At 40.1% G+C, this 22,824-nt stretch overlaps 1 protein-coding gene across 6 annotated transcripts in view; it reads left to right on the top strand.

Annotated features, from left to right (window-relative positions):
• The window catches only part of LOC149321445 (filamin-B), a 108,577-nt gene that overhangs the window by 36,830 nt on the left and 48,923 nt on the right, over window positions 1–22,824 (top strand). For all 6 annotated transcript variants that reach the window (XM_089521805.1, XM_089521796.1, XM_089521814.1 and 3 more), the window contains exons 2-12: window positions 1,663–1,911; window positions 4,434–4,531; window positions 6,536–6,683; window positions 7,911–8,029; window positions 9,407–9,484; window positions 10,629–10,791; window positions 12,370–12,567; window positions 14,569–14,706; window positions 17,204–17,330; window positions 18,392–18,528; window positions 19,357–19,550. In XM_089521805.1, the coding sequence (XP_089377931.1) occupies window positions 1,663–1,911; window positions 4,434–4,531; window positions 6,536–6,683; window positions 7,911–8,029; window positions 9,407–9,484; window positions 10,629–10,791; window positions 12,370–12,567; window positions 14,569–14,706; window positions 17,204–17,330; window positions 18,392–18,528; window positions 19,357–19,550 (1,649 nt within the window). The remainder of the gene's footprint in view (window positions 1–1,662; window positions 1,912–4,433; window positions 4,532–6,535; window positions 6,684–7,910; window positions 8,030–9,406; window positions 9,485–10,628; window positions 10,792–12,369; window positions 12,568–14,568; window positions 14,707–17,203; window positions 17,331–18,391; window positions 18,529–19,356; window positions 19,551–22,824) is intronic.

The following is a 22,824-nucleotide window of genomic DNA, read 5'->3' as shown; positions in this document are numbered from 1 at the left end:
AGAAAGGAGACTTTGTTCAAAAGCTGATTTTGTTTGATAGATTCAAGAGGATTGATAACAGTCTGGACCAGTCTTGTGTTTACCCCCCCCCCCCCCCCCCACACACACACTACATGAAATATCTGTCTCTTGGAACACAAGGGCCGTGATAGAACACATACTTCACTATCAAAGTTCCCAAGTTGAATCTCCAGGTATGGCTAGGAAAGATTAGAATCTCTCTGTTGATACGGGTGTAAGGCAAATGTTGAGCATGAAACAACTGTCATTTTTGAATCGTTTAACATTTTTGGCAGCATTTTATGCAATACTTGTTACTGCTTTATGAAATATTTGTGTCCCATTTGGGGAGAAGGCAGGGTATAAATCAATAAGTGGGTTCAAGAACAAATCAAGCCTGAATTCTCCGTAGAAGCCAACATGGCTAAACTGAGACTGTTATACTTTGGACATACCATGAGAAAAAACAAAAAAGCTTGACAGAGTAAAAGGAGGTAGGAAAAGAGGAAGACTGCATGGCAGATGAATAGACTCAAGTCAAGGGAGCCGTGACCTTGAGTCTGCAACACCTAAGCAGGGTTATTGATAACAGGGTGGTTTGGCGGTATCTCATTCATAAAATTGCCATAAGTAAAAGTTGACAGCAGTTAAGAACAACAAGTGGTAAAACCGTCATGGAGCAGGCACAGCAGTACCGGTGACTTAGGTTTGCCTTTTGGGGCTATTACCAAGAAAGTATACTTGCTAGCTGGCAATAATATATCTGTATAATAATAATAATAATAATAATAATAATAATAATTATTATTATTATTATTTTTATTTTTACCCCGCCTTTCCAAATGCATGATCAAGGCGGCTTACAAGATGAAGAATAATAAAATACAGTTAAAAACATCACAATATAAAAATTTAAAAACATCATTACAAGGGGTATGAACGGGAATCTATACAAATCGCATTCACCAGGGCCAAGAAAAAAATAATCTGTATAAGCACTATTTCATTTTGCATGAAAAGGTCTTGGACTGAGGATAGTAGAGTAGGTTGCTCCTCCGTTCCCAAGATCTTAGTATAATGTGGAGGCTGATTTTAGACAATTGTACCTAGTAGCTGCTTCAGTCATGGATTGAGTATCATCTTTCCAGACTTGAGTCTTGGAGTGTGTCTATTTCACTTTTCACCGTAATCCTCAAGTTTCTAATTGGAATCAGATGCAGAGCAGTGATCCAGGAAGGTGAGCATTGGCATAAGGTGCTTCTGAGTGTATGCTGAGCCCAGGGCTTTTCATGTGGTATCAGAGGTGGAATTTGCACACAGAACCTTTTCCTTAACATTCCATCCTCTTGAATTGAGCAGTCTAATGTAGGAGAGAAATAAGGGTTTTTGTTCATATTCTACCATTGACAGTAAATCTCTTGCTCATCAGTTGTACCTCACAAGGAGATCCATTAGAACATTTTGGTTGACTTCTGCCAAATCCTTCTACCTAATATGAATGATTATGTAGTCTAGATCTGGTTGCAATGTTATCTATTTTTTGTGTACAGATGTATATGGGCAAAAACCTCTAAATGAAATTACAACAGAAATGTTGTCTTTCAGCGATAAACTTGATTCTTAAGGGTAATATGAATAGTAACTTGTTTATTCTCTTTTCAGATAGTAAAGCTATTGTTGATGGGAATCTGAAGCTAATTTTAGGATTAGTATGGACCCTTATCCTCCATTATTCAATTTCTATGCCGGTCTGGGAAGATGAAGGAGATGATGATGCCAAGAAACAGACTCCCAAACAGAGACTCTTGGGATGGATTCAGAACAAAATTCCATATTTGCCAATTACAAACTTTAACCAAAACTGGCAAGATGGCAAAGCACTAGGTGCCCTTGTTGATAGCTGTGCTCCAGGTAAGCCTCCTGTGTCCTCCAACTTTTTTCTTCCTTTGGTAAAACATATGATTTATCTTATCAACTTCAGTGTAAATGAAATTCCTTGGTTATAAGAAATCCTGCCCTGACCTAGAAGCTATAATTATGAAATGTAACTAGAAGGTCAGGAACCCTTAATGAAGGGATACACCTTGAGATAACATTTTAAAATTGCTGGAAGGCCTTAGGTTGCAGTATATAATAAAGTTCTTTGTGAATAAATAAGGTTTCTTAAATGCTTAATTTGTTATTAAACAACAGTATTTAACATCAGGAAATATTGCATTGATTCTAATGTATTTTTGCAAAACAGAGTATTTGAAATTTTTAGAGGAAAATGCAACACTCATGTAACAGAGCTGTTGCATCACTTCAGTGCCTGCTAATGCTCTAAGTACTAATGTTGCACACAACTTGCAAGCAAATGAGAAGATTATTTCAAAGTTACTGTCTTGCTGTTGTCAATAGGATTATTTAGAGCATGGATAGGAAATGTCGTCCATATTTTGTTGGACAGCAGCTTCCATGAACCTTCATGGTTGGCTATAGTGATTAGTGCTCATGGGAGTTGCAGTCCAACATCTGGATGCTTGTACACTTACTTACCCTGCTTTTAATTCTGTTTGGTCTATCTAAATGAGCAGTGGGAAAGGTGAAGCCTGCAGCTCATATGGAGCTGACAGCATCCAATTTTTTGAAATGGAAAAAAAAAAAACCAAACCCAAAACTTTTGAATATTTTGGTTGCCTCCAAATGCTCCCCAAACACCTTCTGGGAAGGAGGGGGTGGTTTTCTATATTTTGTTCTCTCCTGGGCTTTTTAAGCCCAGGTGAGGCCTTTTACCAAGAGGAAGTGACTTGACAGTTGATTTCTGAGTCAGTCCCTGTTGGGAAAAGAGGGCCTTTTCTTACTCTAAAATGGCCCAGAAAAGGCCAAAAATGAAGTTGAACCCTTGCAATCAAGGGTGAAACCCTCAATTTTGGGGAAATTGCCCTCCAAGGGCCCTGGGGAGCCACTGTGGCCTCCTAACCCTTGATAGTTCCCCATCCCTGTTCTAAATCATCTGTTGATATTATTATTATTATTATTTGTGAGATACAGATTTTTCTAAGTACTAAAGTACCAAATGAGGTTTCACACAGTATTTCTAACACATTTTCTGTTACAATATTTCTATCTCATTTTTTTATTGGCCAGATCTAGACATGTGATCAATTTTAAGACCACCTTTTTAAGTATGTAAAAACTCCACCCATAACATATCTTATCATACGTCTCATGACCATTTAAATTAGCCATTATAGATTCATAGGTGTGTTCTAATATTCATCACCCCCCATTACGCATGCTCAAAAGGGGATATCTCTTGACTTTTAGTAACCCCACCAAAAAAATAGTGTTCTTGGCATTTAATGAGGATGGAGCTCTCTTATCAGTTGGCTCCAAAAACTGTTTTGCCTCCTTCTTTGCAAAGTTGTCCTTGACTTCCAGGTGCAGTCTTATTTATTTATTTGTTTATTTATTTATTAAATAGAACACTTAGGCCTGTTACAGACTGCCAAAATAAAGCTGCTTGGGGTCTCTTTGGAGGTATGCTATTTAAATGATGCATGCATCCTAAGAATCCAGAAGCTGCACCAAAGCTGCACTCCAGCGCTTAGGAATGGAGTGTGGCTTTGGCGCGACCTCCGGACTCTTAGGACCCATACATCATTTAAATAGCATACCTCCAAAGAAACCTGAAGCAGCTTTATTTTGGCAGTTTGTAACAGGCCTTATTTTACTAATTTATACATTTTTATAAAATTCCCTTTCAGGGCCTCAGCTGAGCTTTATTCAATCCAATTAGAATAGATATATTGATTATAATAATATACATGTATATATGTAGTTTCATATTATCTATATATGTAATTTAATTATAGCATACATTTATATAGTCTAACATGATTTCTACTTTGTTCATGTGTTTCTACCTCTTTTTAAATCTTATGTGTTTGATTCAAATCCATTTCTTTCATTATTATTATTATTGTTATTACTATTAATATCCTGCCTCTGGTTGGATCTAGGCAGCTTATAACATAGGTGAAAATACAATACAACAAAATCCCTCCCTCCCACACAACACTTAAAATTCCCAAATTACAGTAACAATAATAAAAACATCCAATAATAAAATAATAAGAATAATAAAAACAACAGCAAGATGATAGGAATCCTGAGCATTCGATATGGAGGTCCATATTGGCGGGGGCCAAGTGAGCTAATCAGGGAAGGCTTCTGATATCTTTCAGATTTCAGATACCTTCTGAAAATTCAGTTTTTAAAATTTCATGTTCGGTGTTTGATTAATTGTATCAGGTCTTGGGTTGCTTTCCAAACTGAACTGTCAGATATGTGAACTTCAGATCTCAGATGAATGATTCCCCGGAAAACTTTGACTGCCGATTTCTGTGTTGATGTCATAGAGTCTTAATCTTTGTAATGCTATTCCTTAGGTCTGTGCCCAGATTGGGAAACCTGGGACCCTAAAAAGCCTGTTGATAATGCCCGTGAAGCCATGCAACAAGCAGATGACTGGCTGGGTGTACCTCAGGTATGAAAAGGACTGAAGTTTCTGTATACACCTGTGACAGGAAATAAACATGACAGTTACTTTCAACAACTAGTTTCTGATAGTATCTGCCTGCTTTCTCCAATGGATACTCTGGCTTTTATTGAAAATCCAAATAGATTATGACCATACATGTCCAGAGAGTACATTTGAAAGTTTCTTTAGTACCCTGGAGACTTGAATTCATTTAGAGTAGCTAGGTTTGTTTGCACCAGATGGAGCATTCTTTTCTTTTTGTTAGAAGACTGAGGTCCAAAACACACTGCAGAAGAAATAATCCAGTTTGAGACCGTTTTAACTACCTTGGCTCAGTGCAGGGAATTCTGGGAACTGTAGTTTGTGAGACATTTAACCTTTTCTGTCAGAGCTCTGTTACCACAATAAACTACAATTCCCAGGATTCCCTAGTACTGAGCCAGGGCAGTAAAAGAAGTCTCAAACTGGATTGTTTCTGCAGTGTGTTCTGGACCTGAATCAAATAGGTGTCTAGCAGTTCTGTCAAGCAGTTCTGTTTTCTCTCTGTCCCCTATTAGCATTTCATCATATTCTCTGTGCATTGACTGTTATTTCTTTGTTCTTCCTCTTTACATAGCCAACCTGCCTTTTTATTATTTTTAACCTCTCTAGAAATCCTGAGCTTGTTCTCAGCTTCAGCTTTTCTGATTTTTTCCATGCAAGTACAGGATATTGCTTAGTATTCCTAGATTCAACTGTCACTATAGATTTAAGTGGACCTTGAGGCCTGGAACCAGCTTCAACTGGTCTGGCATTTAAAGCCCTTTGTGGAGAGGGCTGTAGGTGCCAGCCCTTTTTTGGAGAGGGATGACCTGTTCACAGGTGTTCTTCCACTAGTAATCTCCCATTCAGGCTACTGCAGTGCATACTGTGTGAGACTATCCTTGAAGATGAATTAGAAACTTCACCAATTGCAAGAATGACAGCTACATTGCTGGCTGGAACATCTTATATAAACAATCTTAACACCAGTTTTAAATGTGTTGGAATTCTGATTGCTGCTAGAATGTTTCTGATCTTAAATTTGACATATTGATGATGATATATAAAGCCTTAAAAGACCTTTTAACCTAGTTACTTTAAAAGGTACAGTTTGCCCTGCGTTTTCGCAGGGGATCTGTTCCAGACCTCCTCGCGAGAATGGAGGCTCGTGCATATACAAGCCTCATAACCTTGAATGGGGCGTGCCCTCGTGTGTGCGGCCTGGGCATGCGCATCATTGGAAATAGTAGAGGTCACTCCTCCATGGATATTCTAGGGCGCGGATCCCAGATCCGCAGGTTAGGAGGGGCAACTGTATTTCTTCTTGTATATGATTGCCCAAGGATTGAGGTTTGCTGGAGGGTCCTTCTCTGTCTCCCATCAGCAGGAACATTACACTAGGTGAGGATGAGGGAGACAGGGCCTTTTCTGCTGTGTTACTTGCTGAGTTTTAGAAAGACAAAACTGAAAGATTGACTGGGATGGAAAGTCACAGCCAGTGGACTGGTAATAAGGAATGAGGTAGTGGGCCTGAACCTTTTTGATGAAGTTGCACTTGTCCTATGGGACCAGCCTGTATTGAGTACAAGCTCCTCAAGCAGTGGACTGTCGGGTACAGATGATATTGTAACTTCCTCATTTCTTTTCTTGGTTAAGCAGTAATAGTTATTTTCTTGTAAAATGCCTCTAAGGTATGTATGAATAGAACACTAGGTAATCTTTAAAAGGCCTGATTGCTCTTATGAAAGCTTTTTTAAACCATATTTTCAAAGATACAGAAATATTTAACTTAAAATTATGGAATTTGTTGGGTAATTTTTTTAGGAAGGTTTGGGCATTTTAGGACTTTGTACAAAAAAAATGAGTTGGATTTGAGAGCAGCCAGCTGCCCTCTCCTTATTCCTGATTCAAAGGAACAATGATTCATAGGAGTAGAAATGTACGAAGTGAACCTAATCCTGGTTCAGTGTGTCTGTAATTGTTTACCAGGTCATCACTCCTGAAGAAATCATACATCCTAATGTGGATGAGCATTCTGTGATGACGTACCTGTCACAGTTTCCCAAAGCCAAGTTGAAACCAGGTGCTCCACTGAAACCTAAACTTAATCCAAAGAAGGCAAGAGCATATGGCAGAGGTAAAGTTTAAAATGCTTCACTTTTCATTAACATTCATAACCCTTAAAAAAAACAATGTTGATTTTTGTTTTATTTAAATTTGATTTGTAATCAGATTGCCAAGTTCCATTGTATTCATTTGCTGCAGTGATGAGATTCAGAAATGTGGAAATAGTCCAAGAGCCACTCCTGCATTCACATGAATTCCCAAAATCTTTGAGAACCAGTTTGACAAGGCTGATGTCTCTGTCTGTAAGGTTTTCTTGCACCATATTCCTGACTTGTCTCATTGTCCATGCCCCTTCTCATCTTTTTATGATGTAAACGTAAACTACCATAGAGACATGACTACTTAAAGAAGGTGGATTCAGTATCCAAAAATAGGGAAATATGAAAATGTTACCTTGCTGTTACGATGAATACAGTTACATGTTAATACTGTTTATTACTTCAAACTCAAAAGTGCTCCATACATTCATATCAAGGTTTGACAGATGGGTGTTGTGTGTCTGAAGCTATTGGCTTTGGTGGCTAAGGCTGTTAGGACTTTAACACCTGGGAGGCACCAGATCCCATACCTGATCTAGGATGTTCTATGTCACTTTGTTTCTTATTGATGGCAAGTGAAGAAGGAAAAGACAGTACATTGCGCCTGCGCTGTATGCGGGTGCACTATACGCGGCTTCAAGCTTACACGGAAGCTGCGTGGCCATTAAACAAATGGGACGCATGCCCATAGTGCGCACCCCGTGTCACAAGCGCACACCCCTTTGTTTACAATGGGAACTTGAGCATATGCAGAATTCCCCTTGTACTGGTGGTTTTTATAAAATTCCTTGACATGGAAGAAAATAACATATCTAAAAATGAGAGCTAAGAATTGCAGGTTCAAGGGTGTCAGAAATCATATCCATGACTGTACAAGAGTTCCTAGGCCATTAGCTTAGATGATAAGCTAGCCCACTAGCTTAAACCTGTTCTCTATGAATCTGTCTGTCGATGGGTTTTAGCTGTAATAATTGAAAAATGCAACCTCCACGTTTAGCGACAGTGTTACATATTCAGATGCTGGGGACAAACCGGGTCTTGGCACTAGTATCTCTCTCTCTCTTGTGCTACTTCTTAAAAGCAGGCATAGCTCTTAAAATTTGATCCTGCTAAATCTTGGCAATAATGTCTTCATACTGAGGTTTTAATGAGTGACTTCTTTCTGGTGCCCTCTGACAATTCCATTTATGTGTTTGCAGGAATTGAACCACATGGTAACATGGTGAAGCAACCTGCCAACTTTACTGTGGACACTATTAGTGCTGGCCAAGGTGAAGTCATGGTTTTTATAGAAGACCCAGAAGGCAACAGAGAAGAGGTGTGCATATCAAGAGGCCTAGGGGAAGATAAGGAGTTGGTTGACTACTTGGTCTCTTTACATTTCTTGGATAAATGTTTGAGTTTTAAGAGTTTGAATCATAATTCTGTGCCAGGTGGCAGGATGCATATGAAGGTTCCAGGTTCAAACCCTAGCATTCCTACTTACCAGGATTGGATGCTAGGTGTTGCAGGGGAGGAAATCCCTTACTGAGCTGCTGCTAGTCAAAGCAGGCAGTAGTAGGCTAGGTGCAGAAATAATCTAGGTGCAATACAACTAGTTTATGTTTCCACCAGATTTGACCTTACTGTGGTAGGCTCTTGATAATATGAGAAAGGCTCTTGATAATAAAACCTAGAGCTGTGGAAGAAAGAGCTACTTAACTGAATTGGCTATCATTGAAGGGAAAGCCAACCTGCAAAAATGTAGCTGCTGATTTTTGTGGTTCCTGTGACTCTGATAAAATCCTACATATTTCTGCTGTTTTAAAAAAGAACCCAGGAAGTATAGTTCTCCATTAAAACATATTCTCCACACATCTTGTTTTGTATGGGAAGTGTGTGTTTCTTTACATCTACCAACTAGCTTGGGAGCCAGGGGTGTGTCTCCTTGGAAGGCTTCAGTCAGGCGTAACTGATCTCCTGGACCCAGTGAAGTTGTCCACCTTTGATTTGGTGACACAAAAGCAGTTTCTGTAGAATGTGTTCTCACTAGAACTGTGCAGGACATCAGAATCTTTGGTTTCAGTGGGAGGAGTCCACCATGTGCTCTTTCCAAACATGTTGCTATGGCTTCCAAAAAGGATAGTGCTTGTATGGGAAAGAGCTATCCTTGATTGCTCTTCCTCCATGCCTTTGGATGTTTCCATAACTATGTAGAGTGGATTCATGTAGAGAGAAATTGTTCTCACTTGGCTAAAGTAACATCAGAAGGAACTTTTAAGTGGGAATAAGGGAGATGAAAACTGGGTTCTTTGCAGTTCATTAATTCCTGGACATCTTTTATTTTATTTGTATCTTTTATTTCTCGCAGATTCAGGGCTGTTCACAAGAAGATTAAAAACAGATACAGATAAAAACACAAAAAGTTATAAAATGAAAATAATTACACGCACACATTGAATTAACCAAACACTTAGGTGCATTGACTAAAAAGTACAACACACCTCTTTGTAATGCCCTAGTCAAAATAAGGGCTCTACATTGTTCTTGAGAGAGTTGTTGGCTTGAAAAAAGCTAGCGTTGACAAGCATATTCTGCTGTGGAAGAGAGCGTGTTTGCAAAACTACTATTTCATATGTAAAGTCTGCCTTAAGTTGACAAGAGCTGTTCAGAGATACTGATTGGAAAGATTTTCTAATACCTTTCTCTTTCCCAGGCAAAGGTGATCCCAGATAATGACAAGAACAAGACCTATGCTGTTCAATATGTGCCAAAGGTTACAGGACCACACAAGGTGAGAAGATCTGGGGATTTTCAGAGAGTTCAAATGATAAGGACGTTTAGTCAGGACATTGTTACAACTATCTTACATCTAGTTAGTATAGTACAGTAGCCATACCTGAGAGTGACACCTTACCCCCACTTCTGTAATGGTAGTAGTTGGTCATGTCAGAAAGCTAGTTTCAGATAAAATGTGCAGAAGAAGCAAAGCCCAGTCACCACTCTAAAGCAAGAAATGGCTAAACTGTGTCTTTGTGTATATGCATTCTTTTGACTTCTCTTTTGTTGAGAAAGAAACACATCTTGAAAGCTGGCTTTTTAACTGGCTTGTTCCAAATCAAATCAGAAGGGTTTGGCTCTATTTAGACTCTGTCCTGTATAATCTAACCAACTAAATGGCTTGGCAGTGCATTTGAGTTACCTCCTATGAGAAGTCATTGTCCACAATGAAAAGTTGTCTCTTTCTCAGTAGGAGTCTGTATACTGTAGTGTGTTAGGCATGCTAAACAATGTTGTGGCCACAGATCTAGGTATGTTGTCCCAGTTATGGAATTATTTCTAGCAGCCTGTGGAACCCTTAGGGACATGGTGAGATACTGTTAGGTGCATCTCTTGGTGCAGTATGTTGGTATCATACTCTACTTACATGGTAGAAAGAATAACCTTCACAGATGGTGCATACTTACTTAGCTTTCTTAAACAAAATTGCTAAGCTGTTTCATTACTGGTACCCAGTGGTTTAATTTAAAACTTTAAAAACACAGTGAAGGACAGCTTTTTTGCTCCTCCCATGTCAGTTTTGAGACAGAGGCTGTGTTGCTGAGCAGCAGCCAACAACTCATGCAGTTCCTAACAAGTTGTGGTGTGTGGGTGGAAGGAGAGTTCTGGATATGATGGCAATTCATGAATTTAGGTAGACTGGAATAAACAGGCTTTCTGAAATATGTGTGATTTATCTGCTTGTGGTAGCCCATGTACCACACTCCATACATGCCTAGAGACACTTGTATCTAGAAGTTTTTAAGTGTTTTAATTAGTAGCTGAACATCAGTATACAAAGTCATAATTCCTGCCGTTTTCTGAGTGGGCAAACAAATAGTTTTAGCCAGTTTGTGATCTTGCATATTTTATGTGAACACTATTAACTGTATTTCTAGGTTTCAGTTCTGTTTGCTGGCCAGCACATTTCAAAGAGCCCATTTGAAGTCAATGTTGACAAGGCCCAGGGAGATGCCAGCAAAGTAACAGCCAAGGGGCCGGGCTTGGAAGTAACAGGAAATATAGCCAATAAACCTACTTACTTTGACATTTATACAGCAGGTAAGATGTGTTAAACAGGGTTGACATATATTTCTCACTGTATAATTTGTCATCTGGGCAGCTGTACCAAGCTTAGTTTTCATCCTGGGTCATAATTTGTTTATGTAGAATTCTCTTGAATATGGCTCAGATGGTATCTGCACAGAATAAAGAGTGATTGAAGAACAATGGTGAAAAATGAATAAGAACAGCTTTACTTTTGCACCATTCTTTTTGTATTGCCCAATATGTCTGAAGGTGGAAAGGGTGCATGATGCTCCATGAGTTAAGCTTAATAATTATTTTCCAGTTAAAGGTTCTGTGGATATTTAAAGTAATCAATTTATCACCATATTCCATTTATCAGTACTTTTCTTTTAGCTATGAGAAATGTACTTTGTCTCATTCAGACATCTAGACTTTATCATACAAGCGCAGGAGTCTGATTCCAGGACTAACAGTCCCAACATTAAAATGCAGGCATGATAAACTGATGAATTCATACTCCTTTTCTGAATTTTGCTTGGTGGTGGTGAACTTCTGAAAGAAAGTTGTCACACAGGTTTTAAAGTATTATTTGTTCCTTTTCTGCAAAGTGTGGGGTTGTAGTGCAAGGTGTATGAAATTGTTCCCTTAAATCTTTTTCTCATTGATCTTGGGAATTCATGGCAAAATGGGGGTGGAACAAGCTTGTAATCCCAGTAATACAGTCCACCTTTCCCTTACGCGGGGGATCCGTTCCGAATCCTCCCCCCGTGTAAGGGGAAAAATGTGGATGCTCAAGCCCCTTTCAAATGAATGGGGCTCGTGCCCGTGGTGGTGCAGCGGCGGCGCGCAGGCGCATGCCACGGGAGTGCGCACATTGTTTCCTTCTGGCGCACACCTCCCTTGCTTCCATCGTGGCTTCCAGCGTATGCTGGATGCCGCGTAAAACACGCCCGCGTATAACGTGGGCACACTGTACTAAGATAGGTGGACAGAGATTATGGTAGAAGATGTTCATAGAGCCCAGTTGAGACTGATCTCACAAGCTTGGCTTTACTAGGTGTACAGGCATTTCCTGCAATTTACACTTACATAGAAGCTTAATTTGTAATAATCTTTTTTCTTAGCTGAATTGCTAAATATAGCTAGGAATTTCTTAACAAGAGAAACAATTCTTGTTCCACTATATTTCAAAACTAAAATTGCTTAAACACTTTAGGTTGGAAAACTGCTAAATGCTGGTCTAAATTAATCTAGGAGTGGGTTTTTTTTTTGTTTTGTTTTGGAAAATGGCCAAAATCTTGCTGAATGTTAGGAGAATACATTTGGTGTGTATTTTCTGTCATGCAGCTCAGCTTGTAAAGCTACAAATCTTGAGTTTCACCTACTCAATGTTTTATAGACTTCAACTTCATATGCTCGTGTGTGTGTGTGTGTGTGTGTGTAGAATAAGATGTAGACGGGATTGCCTTTTCTACAACTCCTGCATAAATTGCCTTATTCTTGAAATCCCAGTCTCTTTGTACTTTATTTGTCCCTGTTTATGGCTTCAGAATGAGAAGACAAAGCTAATTCTGGGAGCTGAATATTAAGCTTATGTTTACTGTTTTGTAGGAGCTGGTGTTGGTGATATAAACATAGATGTTGAAGACCCTCAAGGGAAGAACATTGCTGAAGTTATGGTAGAAGACAAAGGCAATCAGGTGTACCGCTGTGTGTACAAGCCTCTTCAAGCTGGTTCTCATACTATTAGAGTAATGTTTGCTGGAGAGCATGTTCCAAAAAGCCCTTGGGGAATTGTTATTGGTGAAGGTATGCATTAAGAACAGATTTATGTCTCCTTGCTGTTTTATTGAGTTTAAATACAGCTCTTACTCTGTTCTTCTGTTTTTAAAGTGTGAATTTGTCTTCTAAATTGACATCAAGCAATTAAGTTATTCTTGCCTGGAAGTCCTTTCAGAAGAAGTGCTTCTAAGTGTTGATGTCTTCTTGCATAACTAACTGGGTTTTAGTCTGCCATCCTAATGGCCACAGTGCTTCTTTTGACACTTTTAGAATCAAGCTCTTCGTTGCTGTATCTCTTTATACCTACTATATTCACTTTGCTTTGTATCACAACTCTTTTTCCCCCTCCTCCTTCTGAACTGACATTTGGCTTTTCTATTCCATCTGTGCCTGCTCCTGTGCTTTCAGACTTCTGCTCACCTCTCCTGAGCTACTCTCAGTTTGTGGGATATTGGACTACACTGCTATTGGCTTCATAGTTGGGCAAGTTCTGTCGGTAAGAGAGTGTGCAGGGTGATCATGGGTATGTTTGGGGCAGGGTGTGGTTACTGAACACCTAGACTTCATCTTGAAGCAAAATCTACAGGGTGCAGTTACTGAACACCTCCTAGACTTCATCTTGAAGCAAATGTTGCAAGCAGGTTGCTAGACATTTGGGCTGCCTGCAAAGTGTTTTGCAAAAAGACAGAATGCTTAACCACAAACTGTCAAACTTCATTGCGAGATGGTTTGAGTCTGAACTTCAGCTTACTGGAGTATTTGAGTGAACAGATAGGCATAGAGCAAGTAGTAAATGCAGATTGGCTGAAGGAAAAGAATTGCCTGTGTTCTTGGAGCAGGAAATTGTCATATGGTGAACTGTCTCTGCCTCCAAGGAGATTGTTACCAACTCCAGAAAGAAATGTGAGTTGAGATGTTTGGAACCTACACTTTTCATCTGGGAGACCTTCAGGGTGCATGGCAATTACACCCCAATATCATGGCTACACAAATATTGACATGCAAGCTCATAGCTTAAGTTTTTTAAGCAGTCTTCTACCTCCCATAATGTTTCACTCTATGGGCCAAAGCAGCTGTTAAGGATGTAGCTAGCAGCTACTGTGAAACAGATGAGAAAGGCTGAGTTAGTAATTAGCTTTGTCTTTAATGTAGACTTTGGTCCTGTGCATTGCCTGCTCCACATTGTATCTGGTATATTTCTCCCTCTCATACATAGAGAGGCATGCTTTCCTTATAGTACAGATCTTCAGCAAAACATGTATATGAGTATTTCTCTCAGTGTGGTTGTGAATAGGTCCTTGACACTCCATTTATTTCCCACCTCATGGTTTTGCTAATTTCAAGCACATCTGCACAGACCTTTATTTGGAGATCTGGTTTGCTAATTTAGCATTCCAGGTTCCCACATTTCCATGGGTCTGGTGGTTGCTTGGTGTTCTGCATGGCATATATAGCAGAATCAGCACAGCAGTACTGTCTCAATCCAGGATATAATGTTTGGAAATTCTGGCTTGTAGTTACCATCCCCATGACTTCATCTTCCTCTCACTACCTAAACTTGGGACTTATTCTGAAAATCTGGTTCACATTAAGTAGTTTCATTTGCATGTATCCTTTAAGGCACATGGCTTCAGAAGAAAATAACATGCCCACTAAATTTGGAGCTTTGGAAATTAAGATACCTTTTACTATTATCAAACTCGATCCTTTTTGAAAACTACAAAAACTGATCTCAGATGTTTAGAAACCTTGTTGGCATTCAGACTATTTCAGTGGGATTTTCCTGTACGAAGTATAGGAATTTAGCCCCAAACTGTAATACTTACTTTTATGTAAATATAATGTGCCTTGACAGCCACGACCTTTCTCCTTAATACTACAGAATGACATTCAGGTTTTGCATTTCATAAAGTAGAATCTCATCCATCTTAAGCAAGCTGAGCGAAGCTGTTTCAGGCTGGCTTGGTTGAGTTAAATATCTCCAGGAATCAAAGACTGCATTGATGTCTGTCTGCAATTTGCTTGTAGCCTGCAATCCAAATGCCTGCCGTGCCAGCGGCAGAGGCCTCCAACCTAAAGGAGTTCGGATCAGAGAAACCGCAGACTTCAAGGTTGATACTAAAGCTGCAGGGAGTGGAGATATCCATGTTGCAGTAAAAGGACCAAGTAAGTGTTCAGCTTAGCATTGCCTGGGTTTTGGGCGTGGTTGAAGAAGTTTGCAAAGGGCTTAAATGTATATCAATCAACCTGTGGTACTACTATCTGCATGTTGACTTTGCCCCTCAGGGGAACTCCAGAGGTGAAATGGAGCTCCTTTTCCTCTCCACATACCTAATTTAATTGTACAAGAGTAATAATATAAATATGGCTGAAAGTATGAAATGGCTAGTTCTTGTATTGTAATAGCATCTGCTTTACGTGTTTGTGCAGAAGTAACTTGAGCCGGGCAACTCCTTTTTTGGATTTGGTAAGCCTTGAACTTCTGCTTTGAGCATAACTCTTGATGAGAAGGGAGGTAGGGTTGTGTTTGTGTGTGTTTTTGTATGTCTGTGTATAAATGTGTTTGTTTTTTTGCGGGTTTTTTGGGCTATGTGGCCATGTTCTAGAAGATTTTCTTCCTGATGTTTCGCCAGCATCTGTGGCTGGCATCTTCATTCTCTGGCAAAATGTCAGGAAGAAAATCTTCTAGAACATGGCCACATAGCCCGAAAAACCCACAAAAAACCATGGATGCCAGCCATGAAAGAAAGCCTTTGACTTCACATTATAAATGTGTTTGTTGATATACTAAGTTTCATTATAGCCCTGCTCAAGAAATATAAAGCTGACATATGACTTAGAAAGAATCTTTGGGCCAGGCTAAGCAATCTTTATATAACTTGGGTGTGTGTTTTGGAGAAATTCCCCTTGGTTTCACACATGGGCAGGAATTCCTGTTCTGGGAGCCCAAATCCAAGCCCCCTGGGTGTGCAGAACTAGTTATATGGTACTTAGCTCTCTGAATTCTAAACTTTAGCAGAAAGGTTTAACTTATTTTTGGTACGAGGTACTGAAGCTCAAGGGGAGAAACAAAAGGTCCAAAACACACTGCAGAAATAATCCAGTTTGAGACCATTTTAATTGCCATGGCTTAATCCTAGGGAATTCTGGGAACTGTAGTTTTGTGAGACATTTAGCTGCCTCTGTCAGAGAGCTCTGGTACCACAATAAACTACAATTCTCAGGACTCCTAACGCTGAGCCAGGGCAGTTAAAGAGGTCTCAAACTGCAGTGTGTTTTGGATCTAAAGTCTTTCCCAAACTTGGAATTACTTGTATGTTGGGCAAGTACTGCTGCCACAGATGAACCAGTGTGACCATAGCAAAACTGCTTTGAAGGATATTCTTTTGATTTGACTACCTTCTAGGCTTTTTCCAAATGTGAAAATCGGAAAGTGATGGAGGAATTTGCACTCAGTTTCAGATATACTGAATGTAATGAAACTTTCTAACCGCAGAACCATTTCAGCCTTCCAAAGCATTCCTTTGTCTCCCTCTCTCTGAACTGACATAGCAAGTGAAAGTTAGCAAATTCAGCATGCTATATCTTCTACATTCCCGGAAACTTAGATTTGACGTTCCTATAAAATCATGTACCCAATGTTAAAGTCCCTTGTCCATTTTTCTCTACTTCACCTTAACAAATCTATACTTAGGTGGAGTCATAAGGGACAGAAAGTGATAGCTGACTTGTTAGTTCATAGTGTAGAACAACGTTTTTATATTTTTAGAGAGAATGTGGAAATAACATGTTTGAAGTAATGTTTTTACTTGTGAGATGTTACTTTTAGTGGTAATGAGGAGGCAACATTATGTAAAACAATGTAACTGCTAACATCTTTCAATCCTTTTGTGTAACTAATAATGTGCACTTTTGGGGGATAGTATTTCTGTGAATTTTTACAGTTTTAGATATTAAACACAGTCACAGGTTACTAATTAATATCATTATTATGAGCAGCACATTGCTTTTTAGAAAAATAATACTAATATATTTGTGTTTTCAATAATATTCCAAGTTCAACAGTTAAAAGACAGGGCCTTTAAATAGATTTGATGCTTTCTGGATCCCGAGTGAAACAATTGACAGTCCTCCTCAATGTCTTACAAATAGGTAGGGTTTGTGGAGGAGGGCATGTGGAAAAATATCTTGTAAAGCAATGTTTATAAGATGATGCTTGAGCATTGGCTGGGAAAAGTTGCCAAATGTGTGCTAAAGACAATAGGCTTGTATCAACAAACGTCAGCATATTTAGACTATCTCAAGAAAACTAAATCAAATAGGCATTCCCCAAATACTTGTGGTCAGGAGGTCTGACAAAGTGTATGCTTTCCTTGTTTTAACATATGACATACATAATGTTGTAGACTAAGGAGTAACATAAAGGAATGAATTAAGCATGGTAATGCAATGCATTCACTCGTTGTTCTCTTCTGGAAATGTTTATGCCATCTTTCTTAAATGACTAGAAGTAGTTTCTCATCACAAACTATTTCTGGTTGAGAAAAAAAAGACAATCTTGGCAATTCATCTTAAAATATTAGAAGGCACAAAATAACCCCAAACTAGAGCAATTAGATTGGGACTACTGAAGGCTAATGCTAAATCAATTCTGTTTCTATAGAGGGATTGGAGGAACTTGTGAAACAAAAAGACTTCATGGATGGTGTATATTCATTTGAATATTACCCGGTAATTCCAGGAAAATACATGGTAACGATCTTGTGGGGAGGCCACAACATCCCCAAAAGGTGAGTTCAAAAATTTCATCCCCCGCCCCCCCTGCAATGCTTATGCATTGAAATTTTGGGAGCAACAGAAGTTGTCATCGTTGCTCAGAACAAAATCAAATGACAGAACCTTCCATGATACTAGAGTACAAGTGGGACTCAGCTCCCAATTATCATTGTCTGTCCATAGTTTTTCTTGGCAGTTTTGTTGGATAAAGGTGATTTCATCATAGTAAGTGCAATTTTGTTTGTTCTGTACTCATACTAGCTGGGAGTAACTGGCAATGCAGTGAATTACAGCAGCAATATTCTAGTATTCACTTTTAGTCAAGGCAGTATCTGGTCTCACAGTACATCCTGTCCTTCCCATTCTATCTAATCTAATTCTGTAGGCTGGGATTTGTTCTATTCTATTTTTATTTGTTAAAATATTTATATCTGCTCTATATCTGAAGATCAGAGAGCAGTGTACAGTCAGCTTGACCAATTTAAAAGCATTTAAAACAGTAAAAAACAAATAACGGATTAAGCAAAGTCAAAGCAAGACAGTTTAAAAGCAGTTAAAACATTTTAAAACCATGCAGCTTTGGGGTTTTGTATAAAATCAATTAGGGTCTAACTGTTAGGCCCTAGGGGCTTTAACAAAAAGACACATTTTTAGTTGGTGCTGGAGTGGCAACAGTGTTAGCACTGATTGGGTTTCCAGAGGCAGGGTACCAGGGTGTCATAGAAAAAACAGTCCTCCTCATCATAGGGTGTTGTCCCAACTGGGAGACAGAGGAGAGCCCCTCCAGCATAATCTCAAATTGTAGGCAGGTGTGTATAGGGAGAGAGGCACTACAACTTTTGAGGTCCCAGAATGTCATTAACAACATATGGAATTCAAACTGGTAGAGATTTCACATGTTAGGATTGGGAAGAGGTTAAAAGAGGCAAGAGTGAATGCAGGAAGACATTTTGTGGCCTGGATCCAGTGCATCAGCTGCTTATGTGGATTGGGGTCAGCAATAAAGCTTCTTCTTCTCAGTAATTCCTGCCCATTCATTTCTATTAATTGTCTTTTCTGATGTTTTTCCTCATAGTCCATTCGAAGTTCAAGTAGGTCCTGAAGCAGGTCCCCAGAAAGTAAGAGCTTGGGGGCCAGGACTTCATGAAGGTGTTGTTGGTAAATCTGCTGACTTTGTGGTAGAATCCATTGGTCCAGAAGTTGGATCCTTGGGTAAGGAATTGACTAACTTGCACTGCATATTTCTCAGATAGATACTGTATTACATTTGTCAACTGTATGAGGAAAGTGTCAGTATTAGAAACTAAAGCAAGCATGGATTTCTTTCCATTTGTGGCTTCTAAGCCACTAATTAGCCTATCTTCAGGTTTTGTTGCCTTCTCTAACTCATCTAGCAGTACCAACTGTTTCATCATGTCTCAGTTTTAGAAAGAGTAATATTAGCAGATGATGGAAATGTTTTTCTTGGACATGCAAGGTGGACTTTCCTGGTAACTTATTTGCTTGCCTTGCCTTTCAGATAGACTGTTGTTGTTGTTGCTGTTGTGTGCCTTCAAGGCATTTCTGATTTATGGCAACCCTAAGGCAAACCAATCACTGGGTTTTGTAGGGTTGAGAATATGTGAGTCATCCAAGGTTACCAAGCAGGGAATTGAATCCTGGTCTCCAGAGTCCACACGTAGGCCTTACTGTTTGTAATACAAGGCACACAGAAAGCTGCTTTATAGTGACTCAGACCACTGGTCCATTTGACTTGAGTATTTTTCGCTCTGACAAGTGGTGGTTTCAGGCAGGATTCTTCCTCGTTTTATTTGGAGATCCTTGGTATTTCCTGATGGTCCCCCCTGACTGTTAACCACAAAGTGAAGGATTTTCTAGCAAACATCATAGGAAGTGTTTCTGGGATTATGGGATCTCTGCAATGAGTGCCATGGGTTACTTTGTAAAAGAACACTTCTGTGCATTGAGTGCAGTAAGGGATAGAGCCTTTCCAGCTGTTACTTGTCACTTCTATGTACCATTGTTGGCTTTCTTTTTTAGGCTTTGCCATTGAAGGCCCATCTCAGGCAAAAATTGAATGTGATGATCAGAACGATGGCTCATGTGATGTGAAATATTGGCCCAAGGAGCCTGGTGAATATGCCATCCACATCATGTGTGATGATGAAGACATCAAAGACAGTCCCTACATGGCTTTCATCCAGCCAGCTTCTTCAGACTTCAACTCCGACAAGGCAAGATAATGAGGAACTGCCTCTCCGAGGAAGCTATAATCATACCAAAGCCTTCTGAATAAATTATGATTTAGTGAATGCATGGAGATATATTCAAGCCCCAGTTATAAGGAAATTCATCTTAACAGCTCCAAACATATAGGGATTCTGTTGGTTTACCTTCCACCCTGTTGCCTATCCGAGCTGACGCAGCTGGTCTCAGAGTTGCTGTTGGAGTCACCCAGACTTTTGATTCTGGGTGACTTCAACATCCCACCCGAGACCAGTTTAACAGGTGCGGCTCAGGAGTTCATGGATTACATGACAGGCATGGTCCTATCCCAATTGGTTCGGGCCAGTACACTATGCGGGTCATATCCTCGATGCAGTCTTCAGCACGGAGCAGGAATATTCATGGGCGGAGGTAACTAATACCACTGCATTGTCATGGACAGATCATTTCCTGGTCACGGTTGGACTGAGAGCCATTGTTGGTTCCACTGGGGGTGGAGGACCCATTAGAATAGTCTGTCCTGGAAGACTAATGGTGCCAATAGGATTCCAGAAAGCCTTGGAGGGTTCCTTGGTTGGTAATGCTGGTGATTCTGTCGAAGCCCTGGTCAACACGTGGAACATCGACCTTACCAGAGCTAGGGTTGCCATAATTGTCCACTTTTACCAGGGACAAAATGTGGAACAAATTCAAGACCAAACTGTAGGACAACTGCAGGACAAAACTCAGCCCAAAATGTAGGACATTGAAGAAAAATGGTGGACCTTAAATGTCCTACATTTTGAGCTGAGTTTTGTCCTGCAGTTGCCCTACAGTTTGGTCTTGAATTTGTCCTACATTTTGTCCCTGGTAAAAGTGGACAATTATGGCAGCCCTAACCAGAGCTATCGACATGATCGCTCCCAAGCATCCTTTCCAACCTGCTTCAAATCGCCAACCATGGTATACGGAAGAACTTAGGAAGATGAAGCGGGTTGGACAATGACTAGAGTGTGCCTGGCGAAAATCTTGACTTATCTGACAGGACTTGGCATAAGAAGTTTCTTTGTTCCTATAAAGAGGCAGTAAACGTAGTGCGTAATTCTTTCTCTCTGCACTTTTTGTGTCTGCAGAGTCACGTCTGGCAGAACTGTTTGGGGTGGTAAGGGAACTGACACAGACTCCACCTGTGCAGAACCCTTTACTTAACCTGACAACAGCCTGCTGTGATGCTTTTAACAACTACTTTGCAGATAAAATCTCTCAGATAAAACCAACTTGGATGCTGAGATTACAGCAGAATCAACTAATGAGGTGTCCAGTAAACCTGTTTTTGAGATTAAACTGGATCGGTTCGAGTCGGTGAGTACCGATGACATGGACAAGATCCTTGGAAAAGTGAAGAAGACAATGTGCCCCCTTGATCCCTGCCCATCATGGCTGGCCATCCAGAGGGGTGATGCCTTGATGGCATTTCTCAAAAATGTCATCATTGCATCTCTTAGGGAAGGCCAACATGTTTAAAGGAAGCGGTCGTTAGGCCGCTCCTAAAAAAGCCTTCCCTGGACCCCTTGGATTTGAAAAACTATAGGTCACATCTGCCATTTTTGAGCGAGGTGATCGAATGAGCAATCGCCCTTCAACTCCAAGTGATCTTGGATGAAACCGATTATCTAGATCCATTTCAAACCGGCTTTAGGATGGGATATGGGGTGGAGACTGCCATGGTTGCTTTGGCTGATGACCTTCATCTATACATCGACAAAGGAAGCGAGACCCTGTTGGTGCTTTTAAACCTCTCAGCGGCATTTGACACAATAGATCGTGACATCCTCTTGGAACACCTGAGAGAGTAAGGAATTGGAGGCATTGCATTACAGTGCTTCTGTTCCTTCCTCTCAGGCAGATTCCAGAGGGTGATGCTCAGGGACTGTAGCTCCTCAAAAACGGAGCTTAATTGGGGCGTCCCTCAGGGCGTCATCTTGTCCCCAATGCTATTCAATATTTATATGAAGCCGCTGGGGGAAATCATCCATAAACATGGGGCAGGGTGTTACCAGTATGCTGATGACATCCAAATATATTTATCCATGTCTTGGTCAGTAGCCATGACAACAGATGGGATTTCTCCCCTCAATCAATGTCTTGAAGCGGTAATGGACTGGATGAGGAAAAACCGACTCAAGCTGAATCCAGACAGAATGGAGGTACCTATAGTAGGGACCCCCAAACCAGGTATAGGGTTGCAACCTCCAGTCCTGGATGGGGTCACACACTCCTTTAAGGACTGTGTTCGCAGTCTGGGGGTGCTCCTAAACCTGTCACTTCACATGATAAATCAGGTGAATGCGACAGTCAGGAGCACCTGTTATCAGCTCCAGCTGATAGGCCAGCTGCGCCATTTCCTGGAAGTAAGGGACCTAGAAACTGTAGTGCATGCACTGGTAACCTCACGACTAGATTTCTTTAATGGACTCTACATAGGGCTACCCTTTTATCTAGTCCGGAAACTACAGTTAGTATAAAACATGGCAACCAGGCTGAAATGATCATATTACAACTAATCTGAAATCTCCTCACTGGCTCCCTATTGGTTTCTGGGCACAGTAAAAGGTGTTGGTGATTACCTTTGAAGCCCTACATGGTTTAGGTCCAACCTATATAAAGAATCAGCTACTTCCGTACAATCCACCCTGCACCCTCAGGTCCTCTGGGAGGAATTTATTGCAACCCATAAAAACCAGACTAATGGCAACCTTCCAGAGGATGTTCTCTGTTGCCGCTCACAGACTATGGAACGCCTTGCCGGAGGAGTTCCGTCAAATAACCAGCCTAGACAGCTTCAAAAAAGCTGTCAAGACGGATCTCTTCCAGCAGGCCTTCACAGAATAGTTCAATCTAATTTCTGTACTCTCCCTGCTTTATGTAACCACTGCCTCTACTAGGAAATTGCTGTCATTTTAACAGGTTGAACTTTTAAACTGTATTGTATTTAATCCTGTTTTAAAGGGGGATTAGTTTATTTATTGAGAGTATGTATTATTCCAATCTAGTCATGTAAGCCACCTTGATTGCTGCAGCAGAAAGGCAGGAAATAAGAATAAAATTTATTATTTAGTTTATTCATAACTGGAAACCATTAAGCCAATATTCTCTTAATGTTCCTACTTCATCCAGTAGCATGGCAGTAGTAAATACAAATATGTCCCAGGTTAATCTGACAGATGTGTAACTGGAGAAGTCCCTTCTTTGGAGTACTACAAAGCTAGGCACCTGTGTTTTCTCTGTGTTCTAAATTACTTT

Source organism: Sceloporus occidentalis, unplaced genomic scaffold (assembly GCF_023333645.1).
Source record: "Sceloporus occidentalis isolate IW3139 unplaced genomic scaffold, rSceOcc1.0.p SCAF_1, whole genome shotgun sequence".
NCBI lineage: Eukaryota > Metazoa > Chordata > Lepidosauria > Squamata > Phrynosomatidae > Sceloporus > Sceloporus occidentalis.
The sequence above is the reverse complement of the archived record's forward strand: the minus strand, read 5'-3'. Positions and strand labels throughout refer to the sequence as shown.